Source organism: Moschus berezovskii, chromosome 2 (genome assembly GCF_049115385.1).
Source record: "Moschus berezovskii isolate FMDL1 chromosome 2, NW_MosBer_1.0, whole genome shotgun sequence".
Taxonomy (NCBI): domain Eukaryota; kingdom Metazoa; phylum Chordata; class Mammalia; order Artiodactyla; family Moschidae; genus Moschus; species Moschus berezovskii.
The window spans coordinates 60,025,140-60,041,193 of record NC_142461.1 but is presented as its reverse complement, the minus strand read 5'-3'; the positions used below and the strand labels follow the sequence as shown (position 1 = coordinate 60,041,193).

At 39.2% G+C, this 16,054-nt stretch overlaps 1 protein-coding gene across 2 annotated transcripts in view; it reads left to right on the top strand.

The window, feature by feature from the left end:
- Nucleotides 1-16,054, top strand: part of CNTNAP5 (contactin associated protein family member 5) — a 1,080,786-nt gene that overhangs the window by 926,588 nt on the left and 138,144 nt on the right. For both annotated transcript variants that reach the window (XM_055397661.2, XM_088842198.1), the window contains exon 18: nt 7,327-7,566. In XM_055397661.2, the coding sequence (XP_055253636.2) occupies nt 7,327-7,566 (240 nt within the window). The remainder of the gene's footprint in view (nt 1-7,326; nt 7,567-16,054) is intronic.

The following is a 16,054-nucleotide window of genomic DNA, read 5'->3' as shown; positions in this document are numbered from 1 at the left end:
TGTGTAAATTTCAGGTGTACAGCAGTGATCAGTTATACACATACATATTTTTTTCAGATCCTTTTCTGGTATAGGTCATTACAAAATATTGAGTGTACTTCCCTGTGCTATACAGCAGGACCTTGTTGGTTATCTAGTAATGTGTATCTATCTATAGGGTCACAAAGAGTGGGACATGACTGAAGTGACTGAGCACGGCACCCACAAGAAATTTAAGCAAGTCTTCATTGGGTCTCCTGCTATAGCAGGAGAGATTGAGAACAAGTAATATGTTCCCTTGCTTGCTTTCTGAGTAGGGATCTAACTGATTTCTGATACGTGGTGAGGGTAGGGGCAGGTCCAGGAATCAGGCCAGAGGGATGGTTTAGGTAGAATCAGTCCTGAATATTCACTAGAAGGACTGAGGCTGAAGCTGAAGCTCCAATACTTTTTTGCCTCTTGATGCCAAGAGCTGATTCATAGGAAAAGCGCTTGATTCTGGGAAATACTGAGGGCAAGAGGAAAAGGGGGTGACAAAGGATGAGATGGTATCATTGACTCAATGGACACGAGTTTGAGCAAACTTTGGGGGATAGTGAAGGACAGGGAAGCCTGGCGTGCTGCAGTCCATCGGGGTCACAAAGAATCAGACACAATGGAGTGACTGAACTGAATAGATGGTGTTGTGTGCAGGGGGCATGCACAGTACCCTGTTCTGACTCTTCAGAAGTGGGAGTTGGGTTCTTTTTTTTTATTTTTTATCTTGTTGTCCATAAATTTGGAGCGGGAAATGGCAACCCATTTCATTATTCTTGCCTGGAGAATTCCATAGACAGAGAAGCTTGATGGGCTATAGTCCATGGGGTCACAAATAGTCAGACCCAACTGCGCAACTGAGCACACACCCACATCCATAGTTTGCCCCAGTTGTGAACACACATAGTTATTTTCAGTCCCTTACAGTTTCTTTGTATTTTGTTCCTCGAGGAAACATTTCTCCAGGTGCAAGCACTGCACCAAATGATCATCCCAGGTCCCAGCTTTTCTCAGTTTAAGGAATTAAAGTGAGGGTGAGAAGAATTCAAAACTGTGGCTCTTACTGTGGAGAGATGCTGATTGATCCAAAGATAATTAAGGGTGCAGATGAATAGGACAGGACTGAGGGAGAAGGACTGTAAGTGAGAAAGGGGAGTTAAGATGGTGGCAGCATTTTCTGTACAGTATTCAAGTTTCAGGGAAGATTCACACCTCCACCAACACAATGCAAAATAGGTGACCTTGTCAGAAAAGAGAGCATGCTTACCACCTGATTGGGCATGACTATGTGGGTGGAGAGCATCTTTCTTGAAGCACTCTTAGTCTACAATATTACCTCTCCATAAGAAAAAGGAGCCTAACCTCTAGTTTTTCTCCCTTGTAAAGAATAAAAAGCAGCCAGGCGAAAATGGAAATTAATTCGTTGTGCAATTTGGTTCATATTCATTGTGTCACTGTGTTTTAGCAGCATCTGCAATTGAAATGACGCCTCATTTGGGGTCATTCTCACCGTACTTTATATGTCTCAAACACCAAGGAGTGTTATTTCTGCTAGAAACACCACCCTAGCCACTTCTTCATTTATAAACGTGTTGACTAAGTCACACACAAGCAAATGCGTAATAGATCTTGCATTCTCCACCTCTGCTTAGAAGAAAAATGCCACTAACAAGATATATGAAGAGTTATACAAATCCACCACAGGGAGTGACTACAAAGTTAAGGGGAAAAATAAAACACTTGCCTACATAAATTCTCCTCTCTTTATTCTACACCATCTCTAGGAAAGAAATAATGAACATTTCTTCATGATCTGCTTGTGTTTATAATTGATTTATCTTGTGGTTAAAAGGAGATTTACTCACTAAAATTGAGACAGACAGGAGAAAGCAATTTGGGTTTGACCTTCTGGCCTGCTTGGGTATCACTTATCAGAACTGAAAACAGAGTGGAGTTCTATCATTCCTTCAGAATAAAACACTAGATTAATTCTTTAGAAACATTTTGTCTCAATCTTGCAGAAGCAGCCAGTGAATACTGTACATATATTTATGGATCTGATAACCTGGTGTGATTCAGAGATGGCAGAATTATCCCTACTTCCAACCCTTTTGCTTTTTGAAAATATTTTTTATGTATTTATTTTTATTTGTTTATATTGCTGCACCAGGTCTTAGTTGCAGCATGTGGAATCTAGTTCCCTAACCAGGGATTGAACTCTGTATCCCTGAATGGGAGCTGGGAATCTTAGCCACTGAACCACCAAGGAAGTCCCTCAACCCTATTGTTAATTAACATCTTGTCCACCCTACCAGGCTGACAGATTTTTTCTTTCACATTATATATTCATTTATTTAACTTACAGCATTGTTTCTTTATTTATTGTGAAATTCCTGGTCAGAGATAACATATTTAGAATTCACATTTGTATTCACCTTGATATGAATATATTTTTATCAGGTCATTTGCTGGACCAGGATTTAATAAAATTATAGCATCAGTTCAGTTCAGTTCAGTCGCTCAGTCGTGTCCGACTCTTAGTGACCCCATGAACCACAGCACGCCAGGCCTCCCTGTTCATCACCAACTCCCGGAGTACACTCAAACTCATGTCCATCGAGTCGGTGATGCCATCCAGCCATCTCATTCTCAGTCGTCCCCTTCTCCTCCCGCCCCCAACCTTTCCCAGCATCAGAGTCTTTTCCAGTGAGTCAACTCGTCGCATGAGGTAAAGTATTGCAGTTTCAGCTTTAGCATCAGTACTTCCAATGAACACCCAGGATTGATCTCCTTTAGGATGGACTGGTTGGATCTCCTTGCAGTCCAAGGGACTCTCAAGAGTCTTCTCCAGCACCACAGTTCAAAAGCATCAATTCTTCGGCGATCAGCTTTCTTCACAGTCCAACTCTCACATCGATACATGACCACGGGAAAAACCATAGCCTTGACTAGACGGACCTTGGTTGGCAAAGTAATGTCTCTGCTTTCTAATATGCTATCTAGGCTGGTCATAACTTTCCTTCCAAAGAGTAAGCGTCTTTGAATTTCCTGGCTGCAATCAGCATCTGCAGTGATGTTGGAGCCCCCAAAAATAAAGTCTGACACAATTTCCACTGTTTCCCCATCCATTTCCCATGAAGTGATGGGACCAGATGCCATGATCTTCGTTTTCTGAATGTTGAGCTTCAAGCCAACCTTTTCACTCTCCTCTTTCACTTTCATCAAGAGGCCTTTGAGTTCCTCTTCACTTTCTGCCCTAAGGGTGGTGTCATCTGCATATCTGAGGTTCTTGATATTTCTCCCGGCAATCTTGATTCCAGCTTGTGCTTCTTCCAGCCCAGTGTTCCTCATGATGTCCTGTGCATATAAGTTAAATAAGCAGGGTGACAATATACAACCTTGACGTACACCTTTTCCTATTTAGAACCAGTCTGTTTTCCATGTCCAGTTCTAACTGTTGCTTCCTGACCTGCATACAGGTTTCTCAAGAGACAGGTCAGGTGGTCTGGGATTCCCATCTCTTTCAGAATGTTCCACAGTTTATTGTGATCCACACAGTCAAGGGCCTTGGCATAGTCAATGAAGCAGAAATAGATGTTTTTCTGGAACTCTCTTGCTTTCTCCATAATCCAGCAGATGTTGGCAATTTGATCTCTGGTTCCTCTGCCTTTTCTAAAACCTGCTTGAACATCTGAAAGTTCATGATTCACATATTGCTGAAGCCTAGCTTGGAGAATTTTGAGCATGACTTTACTAGCGTGTGAGATGAGTGCAATTGTGCGGTAGTTTGAGCATTCTTTGGCATTCCCTTTCTTTGGGATTGGAATGAAGACTGACCTTTTCCAGTCCTGTGGCCACTGCTGAGTTTTCCAAATTTGCTGGCATATTGAGTGCAGCACTTTCACAGCATCATCTTTCAAGATTTGAAATAGCTCAATTGGAATTCCATCACCTCCACTAGCTTTGTTTGTCGTGATGCTCTCTAAGGCCCACTTGACTTCACATCCCAAGATGTCTGGCTCCAGGTGAGTGATCACACCATTGTGATTATCTTGGTCTTGAAGATCTTTTCTGTATAGTTCTTCTGTGTATTCTTGCCACCTCTTCTTAATATCTTCTGCTTCTGTTAGGTCCATACCATTTCTGTCCTTTATCGAGCCCATCTTTGCATGAAATGTTCCTTTGGAATCTCTAATTTTCTTGAAAAGATCTGACAGAATGTGGTCCACTGGAGAAGGGAATGACAAACCACTTCAGTATACTTGCCTTGAGAACCCCATGAACAGTATCAAAAGGCAAAATGATAGGATAGTGAATGAGGAATTCCTTAGGTCTGTAGGTGCCCAGTATGCTACTGGAGATCAGTGGAGAAGTAACTCCAGAAATAATGAAGGGATGGAGCCAAAGCAAAACAAATACCCAGTTGTGGATGTGACGGATGCCAGAAGCAAGGTCCGATGCTGTAAAGAGCAATATTGCATAGGAACCTGGAATGTTAGGTCCATGAATCAAGGCAATTTGGAAGTGGTCAAACAGGAGATGGCAAGAGTGAATGTCGACATTCTAGGAATCAGTGAACTAAAATGGACTGGAATGGGTGAACTTAACTCAGATGACCTTTATATCTACTACTGTGGGCAGGAATCCCTTAGAAGAAATGGAGTAGCCATCATGGTCAACAAAAGAGTCCGAAATGCAGTACTTGGATGCAATCTTAAAAACAACAGAATGATTTCTGTTTGTTTCCAAGGCAAACCATTCAATATCACAGTAATCCAAGTCTATGCCCCAACCAGTAACGCTGAAGAAGCCGAAGTTGAACAGTTCTATGAAGACCTACAAGACCTTTTAGTACTAACACCCAAAAAAGATGTCCTTTTCATTATAGGGGACTGGAATGCAAAAGTAGGAAGTCAAGAAACACCTGGAGTAACAGGCAAATTTGGCCGTGGAGCACGAAATGAAGCAGGGCAAAGGCTAATACAGTTTTGCCAAGAGAACGCACTGGTCATAGCAAACACCCTCTTCCAACCACACAAGAGAAGACTCTACACATGGACATCACCAGATGGTCAACACCGAAATCAAATTGACTGTATTCTTTGCAGCCAAAGATGGAGAAGCTGTATACAGTCAGCAAAAACAAGACCAGGAGCTGACTGTGGCTCAGATCATGAACTCCTTATTGCCAAATTCAGACTGAAATTGAAGAAAGTAGGGAAAACCACCAGACCATTCAGATATGGCCTAAATCAAATCCCTAATGATTATACAGTGGAAGTGAGAAATAGATTTAAGGGACTAGATCTGATAGAGTGCCTGATGAACTCTGGATGGAAGTTCGTGACATTGTACAGGAGACAGGGACCAAGACCATCCCCATGGAAAAGAAATGCAAAAAAGCAAAATGGCTGTCTGAGGAGGCCTTACAAATAGCTGTGAAAAGAAGAGAAGCCAAAAGTAAAGGAGGAAAGGAAAGATATAAGCATCTGAATGCAGAGTTCCAAAGAATAGCAAGGAGAGATAAGAAAGCCTTCCTGAGCAATCAATGCAAAGAAATAGAGGAAAACAACAGAATAGGAAATTATAGTATAAATGACTACAAATAAATGAGACTCAGAAAGGAAAGATGATTTATACAGTAAACAAATGCCACATCATTACTGTCATTGTTTTCCAACTTACCTTTTCTCCATTAAGACACTCTGTAGACCTTGGAGACTTTAATGTATCCTCCATTTTCCACTTTTATGGGCTTTAGGCCTAAGCATTGAATTTGAAATAGAATTTGTGTTTTGTAAGGACAGGCTGACTCTGTATCCTCTCTTAACTCTCCCAGAATTTCCAACACCAAATCAATATCTACTGATGGAATTTGGCTTAATTCTTGTCTTATTGTCTCTCTGCACACATTTTTCTAATATCCTCTGGTTTAGGTTGGTAGAATTCTAGGCTTCCAACAGTGACAAAACACTCTGTCACTTTGAATCTCCTCTATTCCTGATTAATTTGCAACAAGTGTTGCAACTCTTTCTGAAGCTTTCAAGATGTACCCTAAGGAGAAAGTTGGGTTGCAATTCTTTTCTGCATTCTAGGAGAAGAAATTTATTTTCCAAATAATGATTTGGGGATAATCACTGGGAGATTTATATATACACACATACATACATGCACACATACACAGTCTACTAATTCTATCATTGTGAGGCTCAAGAGAAAAGGACAATGATTAAGGATGTAGCATATTCCATAATCTTAACAAAGCCTTGTAAATATACACATGAAATATACTGATTCTTATTTTAGAGATCAAGGAGCTGAGGCTTAGGGGAATCAGTCATTATGTGGTCATTATGGTCATTAGGTCTAATGGTTATTGGCATGGAGTTTGACTCCATGTCTGTCTGGTCCTAACATCCATCTCTTTATAGTACTTGACACAATGCTGCATAACCTTTACAAAGTGGAAGTTGCTCAGTCATGTCCTCTGTGGCCCCATGGACTGTAGCCCACCAGGCTCTTCTATCCATGGAATTCTCCAAGCAAGAATAGTGGAGTGGTAACCATGCCCTCCTCCAGGGGATCTTCCTCACCCAGAGACCAAACCCAGATCTTCTGCATTATAGGCAGATTCTTTACCCTTTGAACCACCGGGGAAGCCCAAGCTTTACAAAGCCTGTTGCCTTTTCTAACTCAGTGCAGCAAACAGCTTGCTTTAACATTGCCAGAGGGACAGTCCCACTCTGTGCATTCACCTTCAGGTAAATGTCTGCTATAGGCAAAGAGCGGGGCTTCTCTGATAGCTCAGTTGGTAAAGAATCCTCCTGCAATGCAGGAGACCTGGATTCAATCCCTGGGTTGAGAAGGTCCCCTGGAGATGGGAAAGGCTTCCCACTCCAGTATTTTGGCCTGGAGAATTCCATGGGGACACAAAGAGCCAGACACGACTAAGCAACTTTCACATCACTTTAGAGGAAGAACACATTTTATTTCATTTGCAAGGAGCCCAGTCATCTGAAATTTCTATGTTAAACATGTCAAGTGGAGGATTCCACATGAATTATAGTTTTTTATTTTATTTATTTTTTGATTGATTTTTTGAGTGGAAGAGTACTTTTTCCAGCCTGGAAACACATGACCTTTTCCCCAGGTTCTTTGAATTCCTAATTTTCACTGGAAACTTTAATAGAAAAGTTCAACAGATCATGCCAACAGATTACTAATTAACTATTATCAGTTTTGGGATATTAAACCTCAAAAATGTGATCACTGTACCTTATATTTTTTCTCCTTTTATTTTTCACCACTCAGGGGGAACATCATCAAGACAAAAAGGCTTCCTAGGATGCATACGCTCCTTACACTTGAATGGGCAGAAACTGGACCTGGAGGAGAGGGCAAAGGTCACGTCTGGAGTTCGGCCAGGATGCCCGGGCCATTGCAGCAGTTATGGCAGCATCTGCCACAATGGGGGCAAGTGTGTGGAGAAGCACAGTGGATACTTCTGTGATTGCACCAGTTCACCATATGAAGGACCCTTTTGCAAAAAAGGTACAACAGAAATTTATGTTTTCCCCACAGGTTGTGTTTTAGTGCCTACAGATTGTTGTTATGTCACAGGAAACTCATACCCTTAAAGAGTCCTCAAACATTCATTTACTCTCCCTCAATTTCCCTCTCTGCAGACTCTCTGGACTGCTTCTCAACATAATTACATATACACATCCTTCATGTGTGTGGATACTGGCAGTACAGTTGAATAGGATAGATAGTAACAGGAAAAGACACTTGATGTGGCCTAGAGCCAGCTGAGCACTGGGAGAGGTGGACTGTTATTTTTGTTGTACTAACTTTCCTAATTCCAATTTCTTCATCCACAAATGTGATCAAATAATGATAGAATCTAGCCCTGGAACACCTTTAGAGACCTTGAAGCCATCATGAATCATTTTTACAATAGGGAAAGTATAGGGAAGTTAATAAAATCCATATCATGTATTTAAAAAAAATAAAATCTCTCAATTCTGCAGGTGACATGAGTGGGGTCTGGTACTTTAAAAGCCTTGCCCAAAGATTCACATTTAGTTCTTAAGGGGCTGAGAATGGAGCACAGGCGTCAAAACCCCTGCCCTACTACCTTTCCACACTCTTTCCTAATCCTGTAAATTAATTTTATAGGCTTTGAACAAGTAATGATGCTTATGGTGTAAATTCTCTAGATAAATTAAAACTGACTACAAACTATAAAAATTCACGATTCAGTATCAATACCTACTGTTTTTCAACTAGAAGGACAAATGATTTGGTCTACTATCAATCTTTGCAGAATCTTCTAAAGTTTATTCTATTGATGGAAAATAAAGATTGTTGGACAAAGAATGTAAACATTAGTTCAAGAGCAGCATTTAAACTATTAAAATAAAATGTTTTAATCACTTTGAAACACCATTTACATACAAACAATGATAGGAATTACAAATAATTCTTGTCAGTTCATGAAAACACATCTTTCAAGCACCAGTAACAAACAATGTTTTATTTCATTCAACTTACTCTTAGAATTTAAAAATAATAGGAAAAAAAAAAAACACTCAATGTTTTCTTTAAAAGACTGTAATTTAAGCTCTTCTTTCATTGACTCTGACCTCCTCCCCAGTTAGTTTGAATCATTTGCTTATTGTTGCTGGAAAGCATTGTGCTCCTTGGGAGAAAATTACTGGTACAAATTTTAGGGCCAGCAGAGTGGCAGGCCTGCATGGAAGATTGAACTAAAGCATGTCCTGTGTTGGTAGACTGTTCATATGAGCTCCTGGGTTTTAACGTTGGTGGAAGTCTCTGGAATAATTTCCCCTGAAATTTGGAATGCCACCCTCAGACTGGCTCTACATGCTAGAAGAAGCAAATGCACAATAAACACTATCAAGCCCAAGTCCCTAAAATCTGCTAGCACTATTTTACAAGATCTATAACCAAGTGTATATTTGGGGAAAAATAAAATATAAAGAAAAATTATAGAACTCCATGCATTTCTCCAGAGACATTTTTCAAACATCTCATAGATCATCTCACTCTAAATTTAGTCTAATTTCCCATTGGTTCCTTTCTCTGAAACAACTCCTATTCATTATCTTCTGTCCATGCCACTGCATCTTTTCACTGTATTTGTTGAAATATCTGCTGTGCTCTCTCCCCACGTTTTAGTGTGATCTATAAGAAAAATAGACAAATACATAGTTAGCCTTTTCAGCTTGCTTCATATTTCACTGTTTGTGAACTTTATCCCCATCTCATAAATCTAAGGAAATGATTCCCTTTATATTCTGCAGTTACAAAGTATGTAAGATGAACCTTCTAACCACATCTTTGAGCCATGTCAGTTGACTCTGGGAAATGGGACTTTGGATTGAAATGGGAACCCTTAGCTCCAAGATGGTCCTAGACAAGGCTGTTCTCTATGAGAGGAGGCTTCTATGCTAACTTTCCATGTATATTTTAGGGGATGTAAGTCTTGGAAATATCTAAGGTGGAATTAAGGACATTTGTCCATGACCAGTGACTGGCCTAGAACCACCATCTATTGACCCTCTTTATGTTTCTGATCTGGATATAAACAAGTAATAATCACAAATTAGCTAGTACTTATGGACTGCAGCATTTATTCCTTATACCCAAGGTATGAAGGAAGAATTAATATTGCATTTAACACATAAGAACTCTGGCAGTCATATTGGTTTAGTGACTTACACATTTTGACCCTAATTTCATCCTGAACAAGAATGTGGTAATAGGATTCAAATATGTAAGGTTTTTTATTGTTTTGTGTGTTTCTCTTTTTATTATTATTGAGATGTAATTTACATACCCAAAATTTACACTTTTAAAATGTGCAATTCAGTTTTTTTCTACTATATTTACAAAGTTACACAACTATTAGCACTCCATAATATATTAATAAAATGGAATAGACAGAATTTCTCAGCTACACTAAATGCAAAGAAAAGAACTACAAGAAAATTGGATTTTCTTTCTGGTAGTTGTTTTTGAATGATTAGATTGGCTTTTATTTTTCTAGATTTCTGAGTATATTTTCAAATAGAATTCCAAATATATTATCTAATATTTTTAATAGTCATTCCTATATAATTCAATTTTAATGATTGCAGTATATTCCATCTGGTGGAATTGCTTCTGTGTATTTAGCTCATTCTATCACTGGAGCATTTTAGTGAAGCGATAGTAGAACTCTGGTACCAGACCTGCCTGTGTTCAGATTCTGGCTCATCTGCAGTCTACACTGTGTGATGCTTGTTGTGTAATTCAACCTCACGGTTCCATGGTTTTGTCACCTGTAATATGTGAAAAATTTAGAAATTCTTCGTGAAAGTCTATCATGGAAATTTAACAAACACTTCACAAAGCAATTGAGATCATGCCTGGTGTATAAAGTGTCAATAAATTGCTCGTATCATTATTTTGGAATTTTAGATTACCCCAAATTTTGTATGTAAATAATGCTATGATAAGCATATGTATTGATTATTCCCTTATTAATGGAATTTCAGCGAAATATAAATATTTAGTAATTTAGCAATTGTCAAAAACTTACTGAAAAAATGACATGATATATACCTTCCTGCCAACTTAAATTATCTTTTTTTACTTTTCATTGCAGAAAGATTAAATTATGTACTACAGTAGAGAGAAAGGTTTCAGAACTTCCATGCATCCCATACTTAGCTTCAACTGTTATTAACTCATGATCATTTTTATTTCATCTATAGGCTATCATCACTCCTCCTCTTTTATTATATGTTTTTTAAAAGTTTTTAAATTTAAAATTTTTAAATTTATTTAATTGGAGGCTAATTACAATTTTTTTTTTTTACTTTATATTATTGTATTGGTTTTGCCATACGTTGACATGAATCGGCCATGGGTGTACATGTGTTCCCCATCTTGAATCCCCCTCCCACCTCCATCCCCATATCATTCCTCTGGGTCATCCCAGTGCACCAGCCCTGAGCATCCTGTATGATGCATCGAACCCGGACTGGTGATTCGTTTCACAAATGATAATATACATGTTTCAATGCCATTCTCCCAAATCATCCCACCCTCACCCTCTCCACAGAGTCCAATGAAGCAAATTCCAGGTTTCACATAAGTTCTTCTGTAAATATTGTAATATGTATCGTTAAAAGATAAAACTCATAAAAACATGTATCCACAAGACAGGTATTAATAAGAAAATTTTAATGATTTTTGAATAGTGTGAAATATCCACTCAGCATTCAAATTCCCACTTCTTTCATTTATTTTCAGGTTTTTGAAGTTTTTCTAAATCAAGTACAGCCTGATTGATTCTATAGAACTGCTGGCTTATTCATTAAGGCCTAATCTTTATACTTACTCTAATTCTAAATCTATTTTTATTATTAAGACCAGTTGATATTTATTCAGTTCCTACTATGTGCTGTTGCTTTACATCCTTTCTCCCAACCCTTCTCCTCACCATGAGATTAAATTCATTCCTGTTTGTGTTCAGTTCAGTTCAGTCACTCAGTCGTGTCTGACTCTCTGCGACCCCATGAATCACAGCACGCCAGGCCTCCCTGTCCATCACCACCTCCTGGAGTTCACTCAAACTCATGTCCATAGACTCGGTGATGCCATCCAGCCATCTCATTCTCTGTTGTCCCCTTCTCCTCCTGCCCCCAACCTTTCCCAGCATCAGAGTCTTTTCCAGTGAGTCAACTTGTCGCATGAGGTGGCCAAAGTATTGCAGTTTCAGCTTCAGCATCAGTCCTTCCAGTGAACACCAGGATTGATCTCCTTTAGAATGGACTGGTTGGATCTCCTTGCAGTCCAAGGGACTCTCAAGAGTCTTCTCCAACACCACAGTTCAAAAGCATCAATTCTTCGGTGATCAGCTTTCTTCATAGTCCAACTCTCACATCCATACATGACCACGGGAAAAAACATAGCCTTGACTAGACAGACCTTGGTTGGCAAAGTAATGTCTCTGCTTTTTAATATACTATCTAGGTTGGTCATAACTTTCCTTCCAAGAAGTAAGTGTCTTTTAATTTCATGGCTGCACTCAGCATCTGCGGTGATTTTGGAGCCCAAAAAAATAAAGTCTGACACGGTTTCCACTGTTTCCCCATCTATTTCCCATGAAGTGATGGGACCAGATGCCATGATCTTTTTTTTCTGAATGTTGAGCTTCAAGTGAACTTTTTCACTCTCCTCTTTCACTTTCATCAAGAGGCTTTTTAGTTAATCTTCACTTTCTGCGATAAGGGTGGTATCATCTGCATATCTGAGGTTATTGATATTTCTCCCAGCAGTCTTGATTCCAGCCTGTGCTTCTTCCAGCCCAGAGTTCCTCATGATGTACTCTGCATATAAGTTAAATAAGCAGGGTGACAATATACAGCCTTGAAGTACTCCTTTTCCTATTTGGAACCAGTGTGTTGTTCCATGTCCAGTTCTAACTGTTGCTTCCTGACCTGCATACAGGTTTCTCAAGAGGTAGGTCAGGTGGTCTGGTATTCCCATCTCTTTCAGAATGTTCCACAGTTTATTGTGATCCACACAAACAAAGGATTTGGCATAGTCAATGAAGCATAAATAGATTTTTTCTGGAACTCTCTTGCTTTCTTCATGATCCAGCAGATGTTGGCAATTTGACCTTTGGTGCCTCTGCCTTTTCTAAAACCTGCTTGAATATCTGGGAGTTCACGGTTCACATATTGCTGAAGCCTGGCTTGGAGAATTTTGAGCATGACTTTACTAGCGTGGGAGATGAGTGCAATTGTGTTATAGTTTGAGCATTCTTTGGCATTCCCTTTCTTTGGGATTGGAATGAAGACTGACCTTTTCCAGTCCTGTGTCCACTGCTGAGTTTTCCAAATTTGCTGGCATATTGAGTGCAGCACTTTCAAGCATCATCTTTCAAGATTTGAAATAGCTCAACTGGAATTCCATCACCTCCACTAGCTTTGTTCGTATTGATATTTCTAAGGCCCACTTGACTTCACATTCCAAGATGTCTGGCTCTAGGTCAGTGATCATGTTATCGTGACTATCTTGGTTGTGAAGATCTTTTTTGTATAGTTCTTCTGTGTATTCTTGCCACCTCTTCTTAATATCTTCTGCTTCTGTTAGGTCCATACCATTTCTGTCTTTTATCGAGCCCATCTTTGCATGAAATGTTCCCTTGGAATCTCTAATTTTCTCCAAGAGATTTCTTGTTTTTCCTATTCTGTTGTTTTCCTCTATTTCTTTGCATTGATCGCTGAGGAAGGCTTTCTTATCTCTCCTTGCTATTCTTTGGAACTCTGCATTCAGATGCTTATATCTTTCCTTTTCTCCTTTGCTTTTCGCTTCTCTTCTTTTCACAGCTGTTTGTAAGGCCTCCTCAGACAGCCATTTTGCTTTTTTGCATTTCTTTTCCATGGGGATGGTCTTGGTCCCTGTCTCCTGTACAATGTCACAAACCTCCATCCAGAGTTTATCAGCCACTCTATCAGATCTAGACCCTTAAATCTATTTCTCACTTCCACTGTATAATCATTAGGGATTTGATTTAGGCCATATCTGAATGGTCTGGTGGTTTTCCCTACTTTCTTCAATTTCAGTCTGAATTTGGCAATAAGGAGTTCATGATCTGAGCCACAGTCAGCTCCTGGTCTTGTTTTTGCTGACTGTCTAGAGCTTCTCCATCTTTGGCTGCAAAGAATATAATCAATCTGATTTCGGTGTTGACCATCTGGTGATGTCCATGTGTAGAGTCTTCTCTTGTGTGGTTGGAAGAGGGTGTTTGCTATGACCAGTGCATTCTCTTTGGCAAAACTGTATTAGCCTTTGCCCTGCTTCATTTCGTGCTCCACAGCCAAATTTGCCTGTTACTCCAGGTGTTTCTTGACTTCCTACTTTTGCATTCCAGTCCCCTATAATGAAAAGGACATCTTTTTTGGGTGTTAGTTCTGAAAGGTCTTGTAGGTCTTCATAGAACCGTTCAACTTCGGCTTCTTCAGCGTTACTGGTTGGGGCATAGGCCTGGATTACTCTAATATTGAATGGTTTGCTTTGGAATTGAACAGAAATCATTCTGTCGTTAGCCTGAGGTTAATAGAATCACTTGAGAGAGCAAGAGAAGGTCATAGCAGGGTCCAGGCCCAGGTTAATCTGCTCTGAGGCTACCAGGGGCACAAGTCCTCTCCAGCATCACCTTGTCTCCTAGTACCTCCTCTGATTTCCTTACACACTTTCAGACCTAGTCATTACCAAGCTCCTCTTTCAAGTCTTCTCAGGCTACTCCTGACCACAGAAGGATCCACCCCTGGGATTCACTGTCTTTGTCATTCACACATCACATCCAAGGCCACGTTCCATCAGTCTTGTTTCTTTTCACATGTGTCCTGTCTTCTCAAAATCTAATCAGCACAGTTCTTTCCATGAGGTAGGTGCTGAAAGGGTGTTGCTAATGTTGGTTATTGTGATCCTAGAGTTTTATGATGGTTATTAATAATAATCACCTTCAAGTGAAGATTTTTCTGCCATTTAGCCCAATGGTTTCAGATGTTCAGATTAATCAGAGGGCTTAAATATGATCAAAGAACTCAAACTCTTAGATTATAAAAGAATAGAAACAGAGAATAGATGAAATTCATGTGTTTTGCCGAATTTAAATTGAAATTCACAATGTCTAAGTAATAAAAATAGTTATAACTGAGGCTAGGGCAAGAGGAAAGATAGAAATTTGATAGGAAAACTCTAGTTTAAAAAGTGTTTTTCATTTTAATTTACTGTCCTAAGTATAAAGAAAAATGTAATATGAATGCCCACTTAATATACTTAGTATTTAATATACAGAATGATCTGAATTAGACTTATATTTGAACACACACACAACCATCCCATAAAGGCCGTTACTCTTTTAACTAGGAGATAGCTCAAAATGCAGGCCACATGTCCCCGAAAAGATTCACTTATGAAAAGAGCTTGAAAGAAAAGAAGTAACGTGCTTGAATCAAGCTGATAATCAGCTAGAATCCTCCCAGTTACCAGTTTCTGTGTATATCTCTGTAATGAGGATCACTGATGCTGTTCTAATCTGCATGAGAAATACAAAACACTTTCTCTTGAACTTTTAGTGAAAAAGGAACCGGTATTCCCAACTTGCTAAGCAATATGCATAAATATGCCACTTTAATTTTCTTTTGACACCATTACAAACTGTTATAGAATTTTCACAAAAGTAGAACAAATCTGCAATGGAATTAGGACGCAAAAGCCAGGTTGATTATGTTTTCGGTGCCACCGATTCAATGAGAGAATTTCATGGGGATAGTCAACCTATAGTTCAGGAAGAAAAGAAATTAATCATGTCAATATAGATTCACATGTTTTTCTTTAATGAAAAAAGACCTATTGTATATCAGGGAACTATACCCGATATTTTGTAAAAACCTATAAGGGAAAAGAATTGGAAAAGAATAGATTACACATATATGTATAACTGAATCACTGTGCTGTACACCTGAAACTAACGCAATATTGTAAATCCATTATCCTTCATTTAAATAAGTAAAATAAAATAATCGATCCAGGAGTTGGATACCTGTGCCTTTCCTACTGTTTCCACAGATTTCCTCTCCTCTATTTCTGTTGGTCCTCACACTTAACGCAATACCATAGAGAATTGCTTTCTCTCCCAGTATCCTACTCTCAGGAGTTTTGCACCCACTCAACATCCTGACCCACGAGAAAAACATAAAAATTGTAAGGATTTCAGTTTTGAGGGAAGATAATCCCAAGGCAATTTCTTTCTACTGTGCAGGAGGTAGGGACATCTCACCTTTGTTTCTAAAGAAATCAGCCTGGCACATGGTAGTTATTCTGCAAATATATGTGAAACTGGACCTACATTTCATAATGTGCATCTGAGCTCTCTCTTCTAGCTCTGCAACCTTGTTCAAGGTGCTTAACCCTGGCAAGCCTCATGTTTCTCCTTTGTAAATAGGAATGATGA